The 17,469-nt window shown below is 36.6% G+C and overlaps 1 gene segment (V, D, J or C); it reads left to right on the top strand.

The window, feature by feature from the left end:
* Positions 1-10,574: 10,574 nt before the first annotated feature.
* On the top strand, positions 10,575-11,281 carry LOC126495119 (immunoglobulin kappa variable 4-1-like). The segment is given in 2 exon segments: positions 10,575-10,640; positions 10,836-11,281. Coding segments are annotated over 2 exon segments (495 nt in total).
* Positions 11,282-17,469: the final 6,188 nt, after the last annotated feature.

Raw genomic sequence — 17,469 nt, 5'->3', positions numbered from 1 at the left:
CAGTCGCGACCTTCAGTGTGTCTATGAGTTTGTGATGATGAATACTGAATGGTGAATGGCATGGCACAAAATGCAGTCCCTTAATTGCTTCAAGAGAAATCACATAGGATCTTCAGTCCTTCTGTTTGTGCCGATGTTTGGAAAATATCACTGAGTTTGGATCTATGTAGAAATACCAGCCTGAATCAGAGATGAAAACTTCCATTTGAGTCCGCTATTCAGCCTTTCATGAAACAATTTGGTGAGGTAAACAGTAGAGAGCACAGTGCATAATTAGAATGTGCACAGACTTTGGCATCTGAAGTAAGTAGGTTTGAATTGTGAAGATTTTGTTTAATAGCTATGTGGCCTGAGACAAAATTGCTAAGCCTTTTGATTATAGTCTATGCAAAACAAGTATCATCCATTAACATGTTAATATACGTAAATTATTGTACACAGTAAGTACATAGAGAGGAAGGCTGCCCTTGTATCTTTTATAGTACACTGTGAAAATATATCGAATGAAATTAAAATAGAAAATTTCTTAAGAATAGAAAAAATTGACAAACACAAAAAGGCATTTAGTTCCCTAAATAGTTGCCAAATAGATGTTCACTAGAGAAGAACATTGCTAATATGTGGTATAGTAGAATGCAAACCACCACAGTTATGAAAAGATAAAGAAATAAATTAAGGGAATGACTTATCAAAAGTACACAGTAACTACAAATAAATGGTCAGTAAACTTTGGTACTCCAATTTTTTAAAACAAACCTAGAAACCTTCTAGGACATAGAAGGCCAGATATGTCCTGAAACAATAGCAGAGGGTAATTTCAGCATGCACTCATTTTTAGACTCAAAGTGAATTCCACAAGAGAAATGTTAGAATTAAATTACATGAGAAATTAATAGGCACAATGTAAGTCTGAACAATAGCCCATCTATCATGTATACATGAGTGCTAAGCATTCTTCTTTGCAAACTACCAGACTTCTTTTTTATTAATTAATTTATTTAAAATTTCCACCTCCTCCTCTCTTCCTATTTCTATCCCACTGACCCCACTCCCACTCCCACTCACTCTCCAGTCCTAAGAGAAGTCAGGGTGCCCTGCCCTGTGGGAAGTCCAAGGCCCTCCCCACTCCATCCAGGTCTAGGAAGGTGTGCATCCAAACAGACTAGGATCCCAAAAAGCCAGTACATGCAGGAGAATCAAAACCTAGTGTCATTAGCATTGGCTTCTCAGTCAGCCCTCATTGTCAGCCACATTCAGAGAGTCCGGTTTGATCACATGCTCCATCAGTCCCAGTCCAGCTGGCCTTGGTGAGCTCCCATTAGATCAGTCGCACAGTCTCAGTGGGTGGACACACCCCTCACGGTCCTGACTTCCTTGCTCATGTTCTCCCTCCTTCTGCTCTTCATCTGGACCTTGGGAACTGAGTCCAGTGCTCCAATGTGGTTCTCTGTCTCTATCTCCATCCATTCCTGGACGAAGGTTCTATGGTGATATGCAAGATATTCATCAGTGTAGCTATGGGATAAGGCCAATTTAGGCACCCTCTTCTCTGCTGCCCAAGGACCTAGCTGGGGACATCTCCTTGGACACCTGGGAACCAATCTAGAGCCAAGTCTCTTGTCAACCCTAAAATGGCTCCCTTAATTAAGATATTTTCTTCCTTGCTCCCATATCCACCCTTCCTCCATCTCAACCATCCCATTCTCCCAAGCTCTCCCCAATCCTCCCCTTCTCCCTTCTCTCTCCCTGTCTCCCCTTCCGCAACTCAACCCCACCCCTGTGTTCCCCACTTTTGTCTGGTGATCTTGTCTACTTCCACTATCCAGGAGGATAACTATATGTTTTTCTTTGGTTTCACTTTCTTATTCAGCTTCTCTAGGATCACAAATTTTAGGCTCAATGTCCTTTGTTTATGGCTAGAATCCTCTTATGAGTGAGTAAATAATATATTCTTCCTTTTGGGTCGGGTGATCTCACTCAGTAAAGTGTTTTCCATTTCCATCCATTTGCATGTAAATTTTAAGATGTCATCTTTTTTTTTTTTCACTGAGTAGAACCCTAAAGTCTATATTGCCATACCTTATTTATCCATGCTTCCATTGAGGGGCACCTAGGTTGTTTCCAGGTTCTGGCTATTACAAATAGTGCTGCTATGAACATAGTTGAACAAATGCATTTGTAGTATGATTAGGCATCTCTTTGGTATATTCCCAAGAGTGAAATTGCTGGATCCTGAGTTAGATTGACTCCCAGTTTCCTGAGAAACCACCACACTGATTTTCAAAGTGGTTTCATAAGTTTGCATTCCCACCAACAATGGATGAGTGTTCCCCTTACTCTACATCTTCTCCAGCATAGGCTATCATTGTTGTTTTTGATTTTAGCCATTCTGACAGGTGTAAGATGGTATCTCAAAGTTGCTTTGATTTGTATTTTCCTGATCACTAAGGAGATTGAACATGCCCTTAAGTATCTTTTGGCCATTTGAACTTCTTCTGTAGAGAATTCTCTGTTCAGTTCAGTACCCATTTTTTAGTTGGGTTAATTAGAGTTTTAATGACTAGTTTCTTGAGTTCTTTATATATTTTGGAGATCAGACCTTTGTCTGGTGCGGGGTTGGTGAAGATCTTCTCCCATTCAGTAGGCTGCCTTTTTGTTTTAATGACAGTGTCCTTTGCTTCACAAAAGCTTCTCAGTTTCAGGAGGTCCCATTTATTCATTGTTGCTCTTATTGTCTCTGTTACTGAAGTTCTACTCAAGAAGTGGTCTTCTGTGCCCATGTGTTGCAAACTACTTCTCATTTTCTCTTCTATCAGGTTAAGTGTGGTCAGATTTATATTGAGGTCTTTAGCCCATTTGGACTTGAGTTTTGTGCATGGTGATAGATATAGATCTATTTTCAATCTTCTACAGGTTGACATCCAGTTATGCCAGCACCATTTATTTAAGATGCTTTTTTTTCCATTGTATAATTTTAGATTTTAGATCCTTTGTCGAAAATCAGGTGTTCATAGGTTTGTGAATTAATAGACTTCATTCTAAGACATAAAGTAACAAAATAAAAATCTTAACAAAAATAAAAGAATCTAAAGGAAACTAGAAACCAGTACAGGGAAAATTTACAGGAAGTGAGTTTGAGATTGCCCATTAACCTTGTAAATTACTAATGATTTATTGAAGAAATTAGCGAAATAAACAAACAATTTTTAGGATCAAATGAAAATGACAGCACAGCTTCCCAGCATCTTTGGGAAGCAGCTATGTGATGCTGAGACAAAAGCTTATGCCTGTGAGTGGCTATATTCAAAAACCAGAAAGATCTCAAGTGAATGACTAAATTCAGAACCATCTTAATAAATCAAAGGAAAATATCAAGCCAAACCTGAAGCAATCATTTGCAAATAAATTGATATTAAAATAATAATACATAAAATTAGTCAAGAACTTTGTTCTTTGAATAAATATATGGGAAACAGCAAGAGAAGCAGACCTATATTAATAAAATCAGGGATAGATGGGGGACTTACAACACATTCCCATGAAATCTAGACAATCAGTGGAGAGTCCTTTGAAAGTTTATATTGCCTCCAAACTGGAAAATCTAAAAATATTGTGTATGTGTTTTGATATAACAATATTACATAAAAAAGATATCAACAAATTCAAGAGATCCATAGCATGCACTACTATTAAAGTAGTAATTAAATGTCTCTCAAAAAATTCAAGTTTATGACTGGATGCATCATCTGCCAAGTTCTGCCAGATTTTTAATGAAGAAATGACAGTATCACTTCTGGAACTGTTCCATGTTAGCAGAAAGGACGGAACCACTAGACTCATTCTATGTAGTCAGCGTTACCCAGATGACAAAATAAAGACACAAGGGGAAAATAACAGAGAGAGAGAGAGACCATCACAGAGAGAGAGCACAATGTCCCCTGTTAACATCCAAATCCAAGAGCACATTAAAAGGAGTGTACATTATAACCAAGTTAGTTTCCATTCAGGGCTAAAAAGATTGTTCAAAATCAACAAAGCAGTGATTTTAATTCAGCACAAAGTTTATAAGAAATAGAAATTCTGCTATCATTTTGAACAGTGAGGAAAACTCTTGGAAACTTATGAGGAAAACACTGAAGGGCCATGAGTAGGAAGATTCGTTCTAAATACACCAAAGAGTACAGAGTACAGTTGGTGGCATCTGCAGCGCTGTCTGTGGCACTTGATTGAAGATGGCAGAACACTTAACTCCCATTTTTGGTGATGAGAATGTCAACTGTCCTTTTTTTTTTCTTCTTTTTCAAAATTGTACCATATTGTCATGGAGACATACTTCTCAGTTGCAAAACAAACTGACCTGTAACCAAATCATCATCATTCAAAACACTTAACTATCCCCCAAAAAGTGCACAGGTAAAAAATGGCTCACACTGTGCTATGGGTGACATAGAGATGGCATGTAATAGATTGTCTTAAAATACTTCAGTTCAAATATTGCATACATTCTGGAAATTTCCAAGTTCTCCTTTTTTTAGCTTTTTTATTGGCATATGTAATGAGTTTCATGGAAGAACAATATATAAATGACGCCATATTTTGTAAATAACCATTTTCCTTGTTTTTCCTTTCCTATACTCTTTCCCTTCATCCAACCTTATCTTTTCTTAGTTTCCCTTTTATTTGTATGTGACAAATACATGTGCCTACGCACATTCAAACATAAATATACACATACATACAGTTTTATGAATCTATAAAAATTTAAGATCCACAAATCAAAGAAAACATGGTGTTTGACTTCCTAAGCAACATGTGTGATCCATGCCTTCTGTCCACATCTTCTATGCTTTCTCCTCATCCACTTTCTAAGGATCTACTTTACAATACTAAAGAAGGATCTACTTTACAATACTAAAGAAGGATCTACTTTACAATAAACAAATTGTGAATATGACTTTTGCATCGAGAATTGATCTTTTCTTTCTGTTTTATAATAACCAGTAGTGTTTGATATTTGTTGAAGGAAACACTTTGTATTTCAGTAGAAACAGTACAGCAAGTAACATCAAATATGAATTAGTTAAAATTAGTTAAATGCACATTTTATTTTTGGTTGTATAGATGCTCTAGGGAATTATGCCATACATCCCTTTAATGAAGAGTTGGCTTTCATTATCTCTCCTGGAACTGTTTGATGCCATAGAAAAGGAAGAATACCTCTTGACTCATTGTATGATGTCAGCATTTCCAAGATGACAAAAAATAAAGATAGAATGGGTGAAAGCCAGCAAGAGAAACAGAGAGGAAAGAGAGAGAGACCTATTTTCCTTATTTGCATAAGGAACCCCCAGTTCTTGTAAATGAAATCTAAGAGTTGTTAGTTTCATATAAATGATAATGTATGTATACACTTAATGGAACATGAAAAAATAAGCAAAATCTTTATACACAAACTCACATACACGTATACAAGTATAAACTAGTGTCTACCTGTTTCACTGTGTAGCATACACTAGTACACGCTAGAGATCTTTCCTCAGCATCCAAAAGGTTTGGGTTATAGGCATTCTTTATCAAGCTGGGCAAAGGAATGATTCTTGAAATCAAAGTACATGGTAGGAATACCAATCAAAATGGCACTTAACACTTAGGTCTCACTATCACCAGCCAACCTCCTGATAAAACTTAGTAAGTTTGAAAATGACTATAAGTTAAAACCTCATCCACATACCACACATTGTGAAATGATAGAAGTAGTTTTGATTGTGTCCATAAATTAAAACATGTTAACAAAAATAGAGTAATACTATTTCTACCTATAATGCCTAGAAAGATCTATGAACTATTGGTGTTTTCAGGAGGAGGCTATAAAAGTGTAGAAAGGTGGCATAGAAAACTTGCTGAACTATGAAGACTCCCTGGACATGTCTGCAGCACAGAGTCACCCTCAGCTGCAAGGTCAGTGTTGTCTATACAGAACTCTAATAGCAAAATATTAAGTCCAATACCAACAAAAGAAGAGGCAGGCCTATATTCTGTTCTTCTGGGTATCTATCAGGAAATTCTGACTGTTTCAATGGCAGTGCGTCTAGGACAGAGTTAATTTTCACCATGATCAGCATTCATCCTGAAGATGTGACAGGATATTGCTATGAACATGGTTGTAGTCTCCTCCTCATAGCTCCTTTAGATGTCACCCTGTCAGTCAGTGTCTGAAGGAGCAGCTTTTCTCTTATTACACACAGCCTGGTATTCAAACACCATCCTCTCTGCCCAAGAATCTGTGAGCCCTGACTTTTTCATGAATAGATCTAAAATCCCAGTAGAGTATCCAGGGTCTAATATGTTCTTTTATTTAATGGGAATGACTACGTTGTACAAGATGTAATGGTTTGTTTCCACTAGTTTGCTTAGTTTGACAGCATGACTTTAATGCTGATTTGATATAATGTATCTCTTTTTTAAGGCTGTGTCCATTAATAAAACAAGTAGTTTGGAAACAATTCAAGAATATTCATTTCATTTTAACTAGTCATATTTTTCAAATAGACAATATTTAAATTACAGCAACGAATTTTTCTGTATTGAATTTCTGACACTCCTTATGTATAAATTTATTTGATTCTGAATTATTTTGTTTAAAAAATTACACTGATTATTAGGACTCATGGCAATATAAAATTCACTTGAATTAGGCAAGAATGTATACTTTAAATTCTTTGGCAATCACTGAACATGTAAATAATTAAACTGATACACATTTGCCTGTCTGAGTGCAAAAGACTCGATGTATTTGTCATGTGGATAAAACACAGATGGGCAGCAACAGAGCCTCACATGTCTCTCACCAACAGAACCTGATCCTTATTTATTCTTTACTTACTAAAAAAACAATATATGTTGTTGTATCTTGGTATATACTCATAATATGTAATGTTGAATGTCATAAAACAAATTCTTTCAAGATTATGATCNTGGACTCATTGTATGATGTCAGCATTTCCAAGATGACAAAAAATAAAGATAGAATGGGTGAAAGCCAGCAAGAGAAACAGAGAGGAAAGAGAGAGAAAGAGAGATAGAGACCTATTTTCCTTATTTGCATAAGGAACCCCCAATTCTTGTAAATGAAATCTAAGAGTTGTTAGTTTCATATAAATGATAATGTATGTATACACTTAATGGAACATGAAAAAATAAGCATATACAAGTATAAACTAGTGTCTACCTGTTTCACTGTGTAGCATACACTAGTACACGCTAGAGATCTTTCCTCAGCATCCAAAAGGTTTGGGTTATAGGCATTCTTTATCAAGCTGGGCAAAGGAATGATTCTTGAAATCAATTTGATGGTAGGAATACCAATCAAAATGGCACTTAACACTTAGGTCTCACTATCACCAGCCAACCTCCTGATAAAACTTAGTAAGTTTGAAAATGACTATAAGTTAAAACCTCATCCACATACCACACATTGTGAAATGATAGAAGTAGTTTTGATTGTGTCCATAAATTAAAACATGTTAACAAAAATAGAGTAATACTATTTCTACCTATAATGCCTAGAAAGATCTATGAACTATTGGTGTTTTCAGGAGGAGGCTATAAAAGTGTAGAAAGGTGGCATAGAAAACTTGCTGAACTATGAAGACTCCCTGGACATGTCTGCAGCACAGAGTCACCCTCAGCTGCAAGGTCAGTGTTGTCTATACAGAACTCTAATAGCAAAATATTAAGTCCAATACCAACAAAAGAAGAGGCAGGCCTATATTCTGTTCTTCTGGGTATCTATCAGGAAATTCTGACTGTTTCAATGGCAGTGCGTCTAGGACAGAGTTAATTTTCACCATGATCAGCATTCATCCTGAAGATGTGACAGGATATTGCTATGAACATGGTTGTAGTCTCCTCCTCATAGCTCCTTTAGATGTCACCCTGTCAGTCAGTGTCTGAAGGAGCAGCTTTTCTCTTATTACACACAGCCTGGTATTCAAACACCATCCTCTCTGCCCAAGAATCTGTGAGCCCTGACTTTTTCATGAATAGATCTAAAATCCCAGTAGAGTATCCAGGGTCTAATATGTTCTTTTATTTAATGGGAATGACTACGTTGTACAAGATGTAATGGTTTGTTTCCACTAGTTTGCTTAGTTTGACAGCATGACTTTAATGCTGATTTGATATAATGTATCTCTTTTTTAAGGCTGTGTCCATTAATAAAACAAGTAGTTTGGAAACAATTCAAGAATATTCATTTCATTTTAACTAGTCATATTTTTCAAATAGACAATATTTAAATTACAGCAACGAATTTTTCTGTATTGAATTTCTGACACTCCTTATGTATAAATTTATTTGATTCTGAATTATTTTGTTTAAAAAATTACACTGATTATTAGGACTCATGGCAATATAAAATTCACTTGAATTAGGCAAGAATGTATACTTTAAATTCTTTGGCAATCACTGAACATGTAAATAATTAAACTGATACACATTTGCCTGTCTGAGTGCAAAAGACTCGATGTATTTGTCATACAGATAAAACACAGATGGGCAGCAACAGAGCCTCAGATTTCTCTCACAAACAGAACCTGAATCTTATTTATTCTTTACTTACTAAAAAAACAATATATGTTGTTGTATCTTGGTATATACTCATAATATGTAATGTTGAATGTCATAAAACAAATTCTTTCAAGATTATGATCTATAAACTATATTTATGCCCTATACTGATGAGTTTTTAGCATCAAATTAACACAAGCTAGAGTTGTCTGAGAGGGGGAAACCTCACCTGAGAAAATGCCTCCATGAGACTGAGCTGTGTGCAAGACTATAGGACAATTTTTTAACTCGTGAATGATGGGACTCATCAGTTCACTGTGGGTAAAGATTTCTCTTGATTTGTGTTCATGAGTTCTGCAATAATGCAGACTGAACAAGCCATGAGAAAGGAGCCAGTAAGCATTACTTTTCCAAAGTCTCTGGTCAGTTACTGCATCTGGGTTCTTTTCCTGTTTGAGTGCCTGCCCTAAATTCCCTCACTAATGGACTGTTACCTGTAAGTGTAAGAAAAACAAATTCTCCTTCTTTAAGGTGCTTTGGGTCATAATTTTTCATCACAGCGGTAGTAAACCTAAGATACTCCCCTTAGCCACTATTTATATCCTATGTTCCGTTTCCTACAAGTTTCCTTCCCTCTCCTAGTTTCCCTTGTACACACCCCACACAATTGTAATTATGTTTGAATATCTAAGATTTATAAATTAAAGAGTACATATAATAACTTTGTTTCTAAAACATATATCTGCTCCCTGCCTCTTCTTCATGGGTCATGTATCACTGTGAATACTTTATATCTGCTTTCAAGTGTGCAGATCCAGATATTTGACTGTATACTAAGGAATTATGATTTTTCAGTGATAGACCCTGCCTTCTAGATTTATAGCTCATATTTATGAGTAAATTTAATGGTATGAAGGGCAAATCTAAGGCCTCATGTAAACAATAGGTTAACTAATACCATTTATACATTCCTTAAAAACAAATTGATCTGCTGGATTTTTGGAGCCCACAGATACAGTTGAGAATGATAGTATTATAGACCACTCACAAGTGTTCAGGTTAGGTGTGTATCTTCTTACAATTACAAATCCTTTTGATAGGTTCTCCCTTTTTATTAGTTGTTTCTATTGTTGTGATGGAACACCGTGATTAAGACAACTTGTAAAGAAAGAATTCATTTGGGCATTCAGAGAATTATAGTTTATGATGATAAAAAAAGACAACAGGAAACAGACATGATAGTTCGAACAGAAACTGAGAATTTACATCTCAAACTGTATATGTGTATGTATGTGTACCATGTGAGTGCCATGAATGGAATTATGGATGGCTGAGAACTATCATGTGAGTTCATGGAAGCAAATCTGGGTTCTCTAAAATATCAATAAAGGCGTTAAACACTAAGCTGAGTGTCAAGCCAAAACAAATTTCTTTTAAAATATTTATCCTTTATTCTCTTTGCTATTCTGTCTCTCCTTCCCTCATACTCCCCTCCAACCACAGTCTAAACTTACAAATCCTCTTCTCAATTCCCTTAATTCTTTCCTTCCTCTTTACTCCTTTCCCCTCTCTTTCCTCTCCTTTTCTTCCTTTCTTCCTTCCCACTTGCCCTGCTTCCTCTTCTTTTTTGTTATTATTTTACTGGATATTTAGTGCTTCTCTTGATTGTAATCAAATGTATTTCTACTATGATTTCTGTAAAACTTATCTGCTACAAATATCTTTGATTGTGATTAGAATCCTGACATGAGAACATCTAGCCATTTGTGATCTGAGAGTTCTCTGTTGGTCCCTGAACTTCTGTGTTGACTTCAGTCTGAGTGATATTTTTACTCTCTTTGATGGTATTTTTGACTGTTGACATGAGCTGAATAATCTCACACACCACTGATGAGGCAATTTACTTCCTTATTTGATAACTGCTTTGCATAGTTCCTTACAGGCCATCCCAGAACCTCATATATTTACCAACCATGTTATGCTTAGAGAACTGAAGTTGTGCCAGACAGGCAGAGGCATTAAGATGGAGTCACAGACCCAGATCTTCATGTTTCTATTGTTCTGTGTGTCTGGTGAGACATTTAAAAGTATTATGATATATTAAAATAATTCATTTGTAAAGAAATAACTATTTCCTATTGGAAGTTTATAGTATACAGTATATAGTATATAGCATAATGCCATTAGAAAATTTTTAAATTTCAACATTTCTGTCATGAAGTCTTTATGCCTATATGTATATAATCTTTGATTATCTCTGATTACAGGTACTTATGGGGATATTGTGATGACCCAGTCTCCCAAATCTCTACCTGTATCAGTAGAAGACAAAGCCACCATCAGCTGTAAATCCAGTCAGAATGTGGGTATAGCTATAGCATGGTATCAACAGAAACCAGGGCAGGCTCCGAAACTCCTGTTCTACTCAGCATCCACTCGGTACACTGGGGTACCTGATCGCTTCATAGGCAGTGGATCTGGGACAGATTTCACTCTTACCATTAGTAATGTCCAGGAAGAAGACCTTGCAGATTATTACTGTCAGCAGTGGTATAGTTCTCCTCCCACAGTGCTTCAGCCTCCAACAAGAACCCCTCTGAGAGTCACACCAGCTGCCTGCACCACACACAGTCCTGGTTCTGCACACATCCCCCTCTGCATGAGAGGTAGTGTGCCTGACTCACTGATGCAAAACTCAGTAGAAAATGAATGAACAGATGGCCTTCAAGAGCCATTGTAATGAAAGTCCTTGTGGAAAAAGGAAGTAAAAACATTTGTGTCTGTTTTTATATTAATGTTTTATTTCTCTGTGCAAAATATGTGGGTTGACCATGATAATTCACTATTGTATAATTTTGAAATAAAAAAGTTCAACTTGTTTCTTCATGGCCTGAAATCAAGAGACTTCAAGGCTATCCTCCCTCTTATTGTCTGGAAGATAACTGGACTTTTGCTATTCCCAGACCCTGGAAGTCTTCATAACTTTTGGACTCCTGAGAATTTCTCTCAAGTTCTCCTCCTTGGTTAACTTGGTTTTTGTCATATATAATGTTGAGGTTCAAAAACAATGCCATAGATTTTGAAAATATTCGTGCCCCTTGATTTTTCCTTTCTGACTCCTGCCTTACCTGCAACTAACCTCCTACATTCCATAGTCACTCTTACGTTTTTATGTGACATACACATGTGCCAAACACATTCAAATATAAACAAATGCACACACAATTACACACACACGTGCATGCATGCATGCATGACTTCACATACACGTACACACACATGCACGCATGCATGCATGCCTTCACATACACGTACACACACATGCACGCATGGAAATTTAAGTATCTGTCTCATATAGGGTATTATTTCTGAAAGTGACACCATGACAAGAGCAACTGTTATAAAGAAAAACACTAAGTTGGGGCTGGCTTACAGTTCAGAATTTCAGTCCATTATCATCCTGGCAGAAAGCATGGCAGCATGCAGGCAGACTTGGAGCTAAAGAGGTAACTGAGAGCTCTATATCTTAATATGTATGCAGTATAAGTGAAATGGTTTGAGTGTCTGAGAAATAAAAGCCCACATACACATTGACACACTTCCTCCAACAGGTGCACACCTACTAAGGGCCAATCATTCAAATGCATGAGTCTGTGAGGGCCAATGCTGTTCAAACTACCACAGTATTTGTAACAATGTAGGATCCACAAAATAGAGAAAACATGATGTTTGATCATGTAGAATATCTAATCCATGCCTTCTTTTCCTGGTACATATTTCCTGATGCTGTCTCCTCTTCTGCTTTTCATAGGTGGAGACTAAGATAGTTCTCTACACAGTCTACTGTGTTAATGGTGAATATGATTTTGCATCAAGAAAATACACCTTCTTGACTTTCTATCTTATAATAAATAGTGTTTGATATTTGTTGAGGTGCAATTGCTCAGAAACCAATATACAAAATGAATAGTGTTAAGGGAACACCTAGAACTGAATGCTTATTTAGCATGTATATAGAACTAAACAATATGAACACCAAATGAAAATGACAATAATGGAAAACAGTCACTCTCTTTTAGAATAATATAACTGCTATCAATTTCCTTCATGAAAGTAAATATCTGTATTGGGTTCTTGGAATATCTGGCACCTTCATCTAGCATACAGACAGTAGTGAACTTCTGCCTGCCTGAATTGTTTTCAGTTCTCACCTGTCTCTTACTGAATGCCATCAGTGATCCTTGATCATGACTGTGGGCACAATTAAAACAGAGTGTGACCTTCCTCAAAGTTAATCAGTTTATATTTTTGTTTTGTGAAACAAAATTCAACCTTGATTGTGTAGTTTTCCATACATTTTGGCAGCTGATGGTAGTAAAAAAAAATGGGGTACAGCTACAATATCTTATATCACACACCAATAATGTCAGTAACCCATAATACTGGTTATTTGGTAGAAAGACAAGAAATTCAATGAGACAAAAAGACACACACACACACTACTCATTGGTAAAAAAAAAAAAAAAAAAAAAACAATGACATCTTGAGTTTTGCATGCAAATGGATGAAGTTAGAAAACACCATCCTGAGTGAGGTAACCCAGATCCAAGAAGATGAATATGGTATGTACTCCTTTTATTAATTCTTGTCTCATACAATACATCCTCACCCCAGCTTCCCTAGCCTCCAATCCTGTCAGATACTCCAGCTCTCCTCTTCCTCAGTTCATTGCTACTCCATTACCTTTCAGAAAAGAGCAAGTTTCACATGGATAACAACCAAGCACAGCATTAACAAGATGCAATAAGACTAGGCAAAATGTTCATATTCAAGGTTGGATGAGGTAACCTGGTAGTAGGAGAATGGTACCAAAAAAGAGTCAGAGCCCCCTTCACTCCCACTGTTGGGAGTTCCTCAAAAACCGTAAGTCAAACAACCACAACATATCTGTAAAGGACCTAGTGTGTCCTTTACACACAAGCTCCATGATTGTGCTTCAGTTTATGTCAGTTGATTCTGCGGGATGTGTTCTGCTGTTATTCTCAACTCCTCTGGCTCCTACAATGAGCCCTCCCTTTCTTCAGTGTTCCCTGAGTGACACCTAGTGTTTGGCTGTAGGTCTTTGCATCTACTTCTTTCAGCTGTTGGATATATCCTGTCAGATGTCCATTGGGGAAGGCACCAATCTGTGAGTATAGCAGAATATCATTAGGAATCATTTAATAGACCCTTTAATTTTTGGTTACTTCTGTTTGGTTCTACCCTAGGTGTCTGGATAATTGAACTTCTTGGTCATCCAGGCAGTGTTGGGCATGGACTCCATTTCCTGATGGGGGCCAAGAGAGCTAGAACAGATATTGATTGGCCACTTCCATAAGATCTGAGCCACCAGTGCTTCAGCATATCTTGGAGGCTAGATAGGTGGTAGGAAAGGTTTTGTGACTGGGTTAGTGCCGTGCTTACACCACTGGAGTCTTGCTTGGTTTTAGAAGATAGCCTGTTCAGGTTCCATATCCTTCATTAATAGGATTGGTTGCTTGCTTCACCCTCCTAGTTTCAAGGAAGTTTCTACTGCATTAGGTTTCCATATCTCCACAAAAGTCACAAAATTTCAGTCATAGATCCCCATAATATATCCCTCCATAACTCCTTTGCCCACATGACCCCTCATGTTCTTAGCCCACATGCCTACAGTCACCTGTAAAACCTCTTCTATTTTCCTTCCACAGAAAGATCCATGTATTTACCTAGAGATTTCCTTGTTACTTTGCCTTTCTGGATTTATGTGATTATCCTTCACTTAAAAGTTAATATTTTCTGCCGGGCGGTGGTGGCGCATGCCTTTAATCCCAGCACTCGGGAAGCAGAGGCAGGCGGATCTCTGGGAGTTTGAGGCCAGCCTGGTCTACAAGAACTAGTTCCGGGACAGGCACCAAAGCTACAGAGAAACCCTGTCTCAAAAAAAAAAAAGTTAATATTTTCTATTAACTTATATGTGATGCATATCATGTTTGACTTTCTATGTCTGTGACTCCTTATTCAGGATGATTTTTTCTAGGTCCCTCCATTTACCTCAAAGTTTCATAATGTTGGTTTTTTGTTGTTGATTTTTGGGTTTTTTGTTTTGTTTTGTTTTGTTCTTACAGCTGAGTAATACTCCATTATGTAAATTTACCACATTGTCTTTATCCATTCCCCATTTGATGACATTTAGGTTGTTTTGAGTTTCTGGTTACTATGAATAAAGCTGCTATAAACATCATTGAACAAGTTTCATTGTTGTAGTTTGGTGTGTCCTTCAGTTTGTGCCCAAGAATGGTATGACTGAGTCTTGAAGAATATCAATTTCCAATTTTCTGAAAAACTGCCATATTTATTTTGCATAGTAACTGTACAAGTTTGTGCTTCCATCAGCAACAGAAGAATGTGCCCCTTCTCCATATCCTTTCTAACATGGGCTGTCCCTTGTGTTATTAATCCCAGTCAATCTAACAGGTGTAAGATGGAATCCCAAATTGTTTTGATTTTCATTTACCTGTTGGTTAAGGATGTTGAATATTTCTTTTAAGTGTTTCTTAGCCATGTGAAATTCCTCTATTGAGAATTCTCTGTTTATACCTGTATCCCATTTTTAAATTGGATTGTGTGGTTTGTGATGTCTAGTCTCTTGAGTTCTTTATATAGCTTGGATATTACTCCTCTTTTGAATGTGGGGCTGATAAAAATCTTTTTCCATTCTATAAGATCCCATTTTACCCTATTGACAGTGCTCTTTGTTTTACAGAAGCTTCTTAGTGTAAATGGAGACTGCACACTCCTTTCCCAGACACTAAGTCTGGGAATAAGACCCTTATTTCACTAAGACACAAATAATTACACAGAAGCTATATTAATTGCAATACTGTTTTCCCAGTGGCTCAGATGTATTCTTAGCTAGGTCTTTTATCTTAAATTAATCCAAATGTATTGAATGCGGTTTGTGGGCAGCATGATGCAAGTTTCTGGTTTCATGATGTCTCATTTATTAATTATTAATCTTATTGCCTTCCCTACTGGTGTTCTGTTTAATAATCTGTCTCCTGTGTCAAAGCATTCAAGGCTATTTCTGACTTTCTCTTCTATCATGTTCAGTGTGTCTGGTTTTATGTTGAGGTCTATAATCAACTTTTACTTGATTTTTGTGTAGAGGGATAACTATGGATCTCTTTGAATTCTTCTATATGCAGACATTCAATTCAACAAGTATCATTTGTTAAAGATGCTTTCTTTTTTCCATATGTATTTCTGTCTTCCTTTAAAAATATCAGGTGTCTGTAGGTGTGTGAATTTCTGTCTGGGTCTTTGATCTTCTTACATTAACCAATACATCTGTTTTATGCCAATAGCATCCATTTTTATTACTATAACTCCATAGTCCAGCTTGAAATGAGGAAAAGTGATAGCTCTGGAAATTCCTTCACTTGTCAGAATTATTTTAGCTATTCTGGGATTTTGCTTCTCCATATGAAATTGAGTCTTTTCCTTCCAAGTTCTGTAAAAAGTTCTGCTGAAATTTTGATGAGGATTGTATTGGATGTGTTTGCTGGGGATTGGTTTTGGTAGGATGGGTATTTTTACTATTATTATTAATTCTACTGGTCATGAGGATAGAATATTTTTCATCTTCTGGTATCCTCTTTAATTTCTTTCTTCAATGTCTTAAATTTTATTTCAAGAACTCTTTCACTTGATTTGTTAGAATTATAACTAGTTTTTTGAGATTATTGTAAAAGGTGTTATTTGCCTGAATTTTTTTCATGAACTTTACATATTTCCTGGTGGAAGTTTTAGGGTCACAAATGTATACAGTCATATCTGAAAATGATGATACTTTAGCTTATTTCCTTCCTAATTTTTCTACTTACTGTTCTTCATGTATATTACTTCTCTACTTAAGACTTCTTGTAGTTTATTGAATAAGTATGGAGAGAGTGGGGAAGCTTTACTTGTTTCAAATTTTAGTAAAAGTGCTTTGAGTTTATCATCATTTAGCTTGATGCTGGTTGTGTGCTTACTGTAAACTTCCTCCATTATTCTGAGGTATATCCCTTGTTCCCCTAGTCTTTCCAGGACTTTTATCATGAAGGGGTGTTGGATTTTTTTCAAAGATCTTTCCTACATTTATTGGAATGGTGACTTTTTTTCCTTTCAGTCTGTTTATCTGGTACATTTCATTTGTCATTTTATGTTTGCTGATCAATTCCTGCATCTCTGGGAAGAAGGCTACTTTATTATATAGCTGATACTGTTTTGGATGTGTTCTTATATTCAGTTTCCATGTATTTTAGTGAGAAATTTTGCACCCATGTTCTTATGAAAAAGAAATCTCCAAGATTGGTATGACCATGTCTGACAGGGTACCAGGAGCCCATGTCTTAATTTTTCTGCTCACTAATTCAAGAAAAACTAGAAGAAATTGAAGTTCATAGTTCCCTCTTAGACTTGCTCATGCCTAACCTTATAATTATGGGTTTACTGTTCCTGCACTGGTTTTTAATGAGCATTCTCTTTTGGCATCTTACAATTCTCTGTATTAGCCTGTCACCATTAGGCTCTGCTCTGAAACTTCATTTCTCCTGAGATCCAAATGGAACTGACAATTTTTCAATCTTTTATTTAGACTGAAAGGCCCCTGACAGACATGCAGAACTGGAAGCTGAAAGTCTGCTTTATTAACTTTCACCTCATTTTTTAAAAATAACTATTTCTCCTCAGTTGCTCAAGGTACTAGATGGGGACATCTGCCTGGACACCTGCGAGCCCCTCTAGAGTCAAGTCTCTTGCCAACCCTAAGATGGCTCCCTTAATTAGGATATATATTTCTCTGCTCCCGTATCCACCCTTCCTTTATCCCAACCATCC

The sequence above is a fragment of the Alexandromys fortis genome, unplaced genomic scaffold (genome assembly GCF_014885135.2).
Source record: "Alexandromys fortis isolate MF-2015 unplaced genomic scaffold, M_Fortis_MF-2015_v1.1 scaffold_409, whole genome shotgun sequence".
Classification (NCBI taxonomy): Eukaryota; Metazoa; Chordata; class Mammalia; order Rodentia; family Cricetidae; genus Alexandromys; species Alexandromys fortis.
This window is presented reverse-complemented; position numbering and strand designations above follow the sequence as displayed.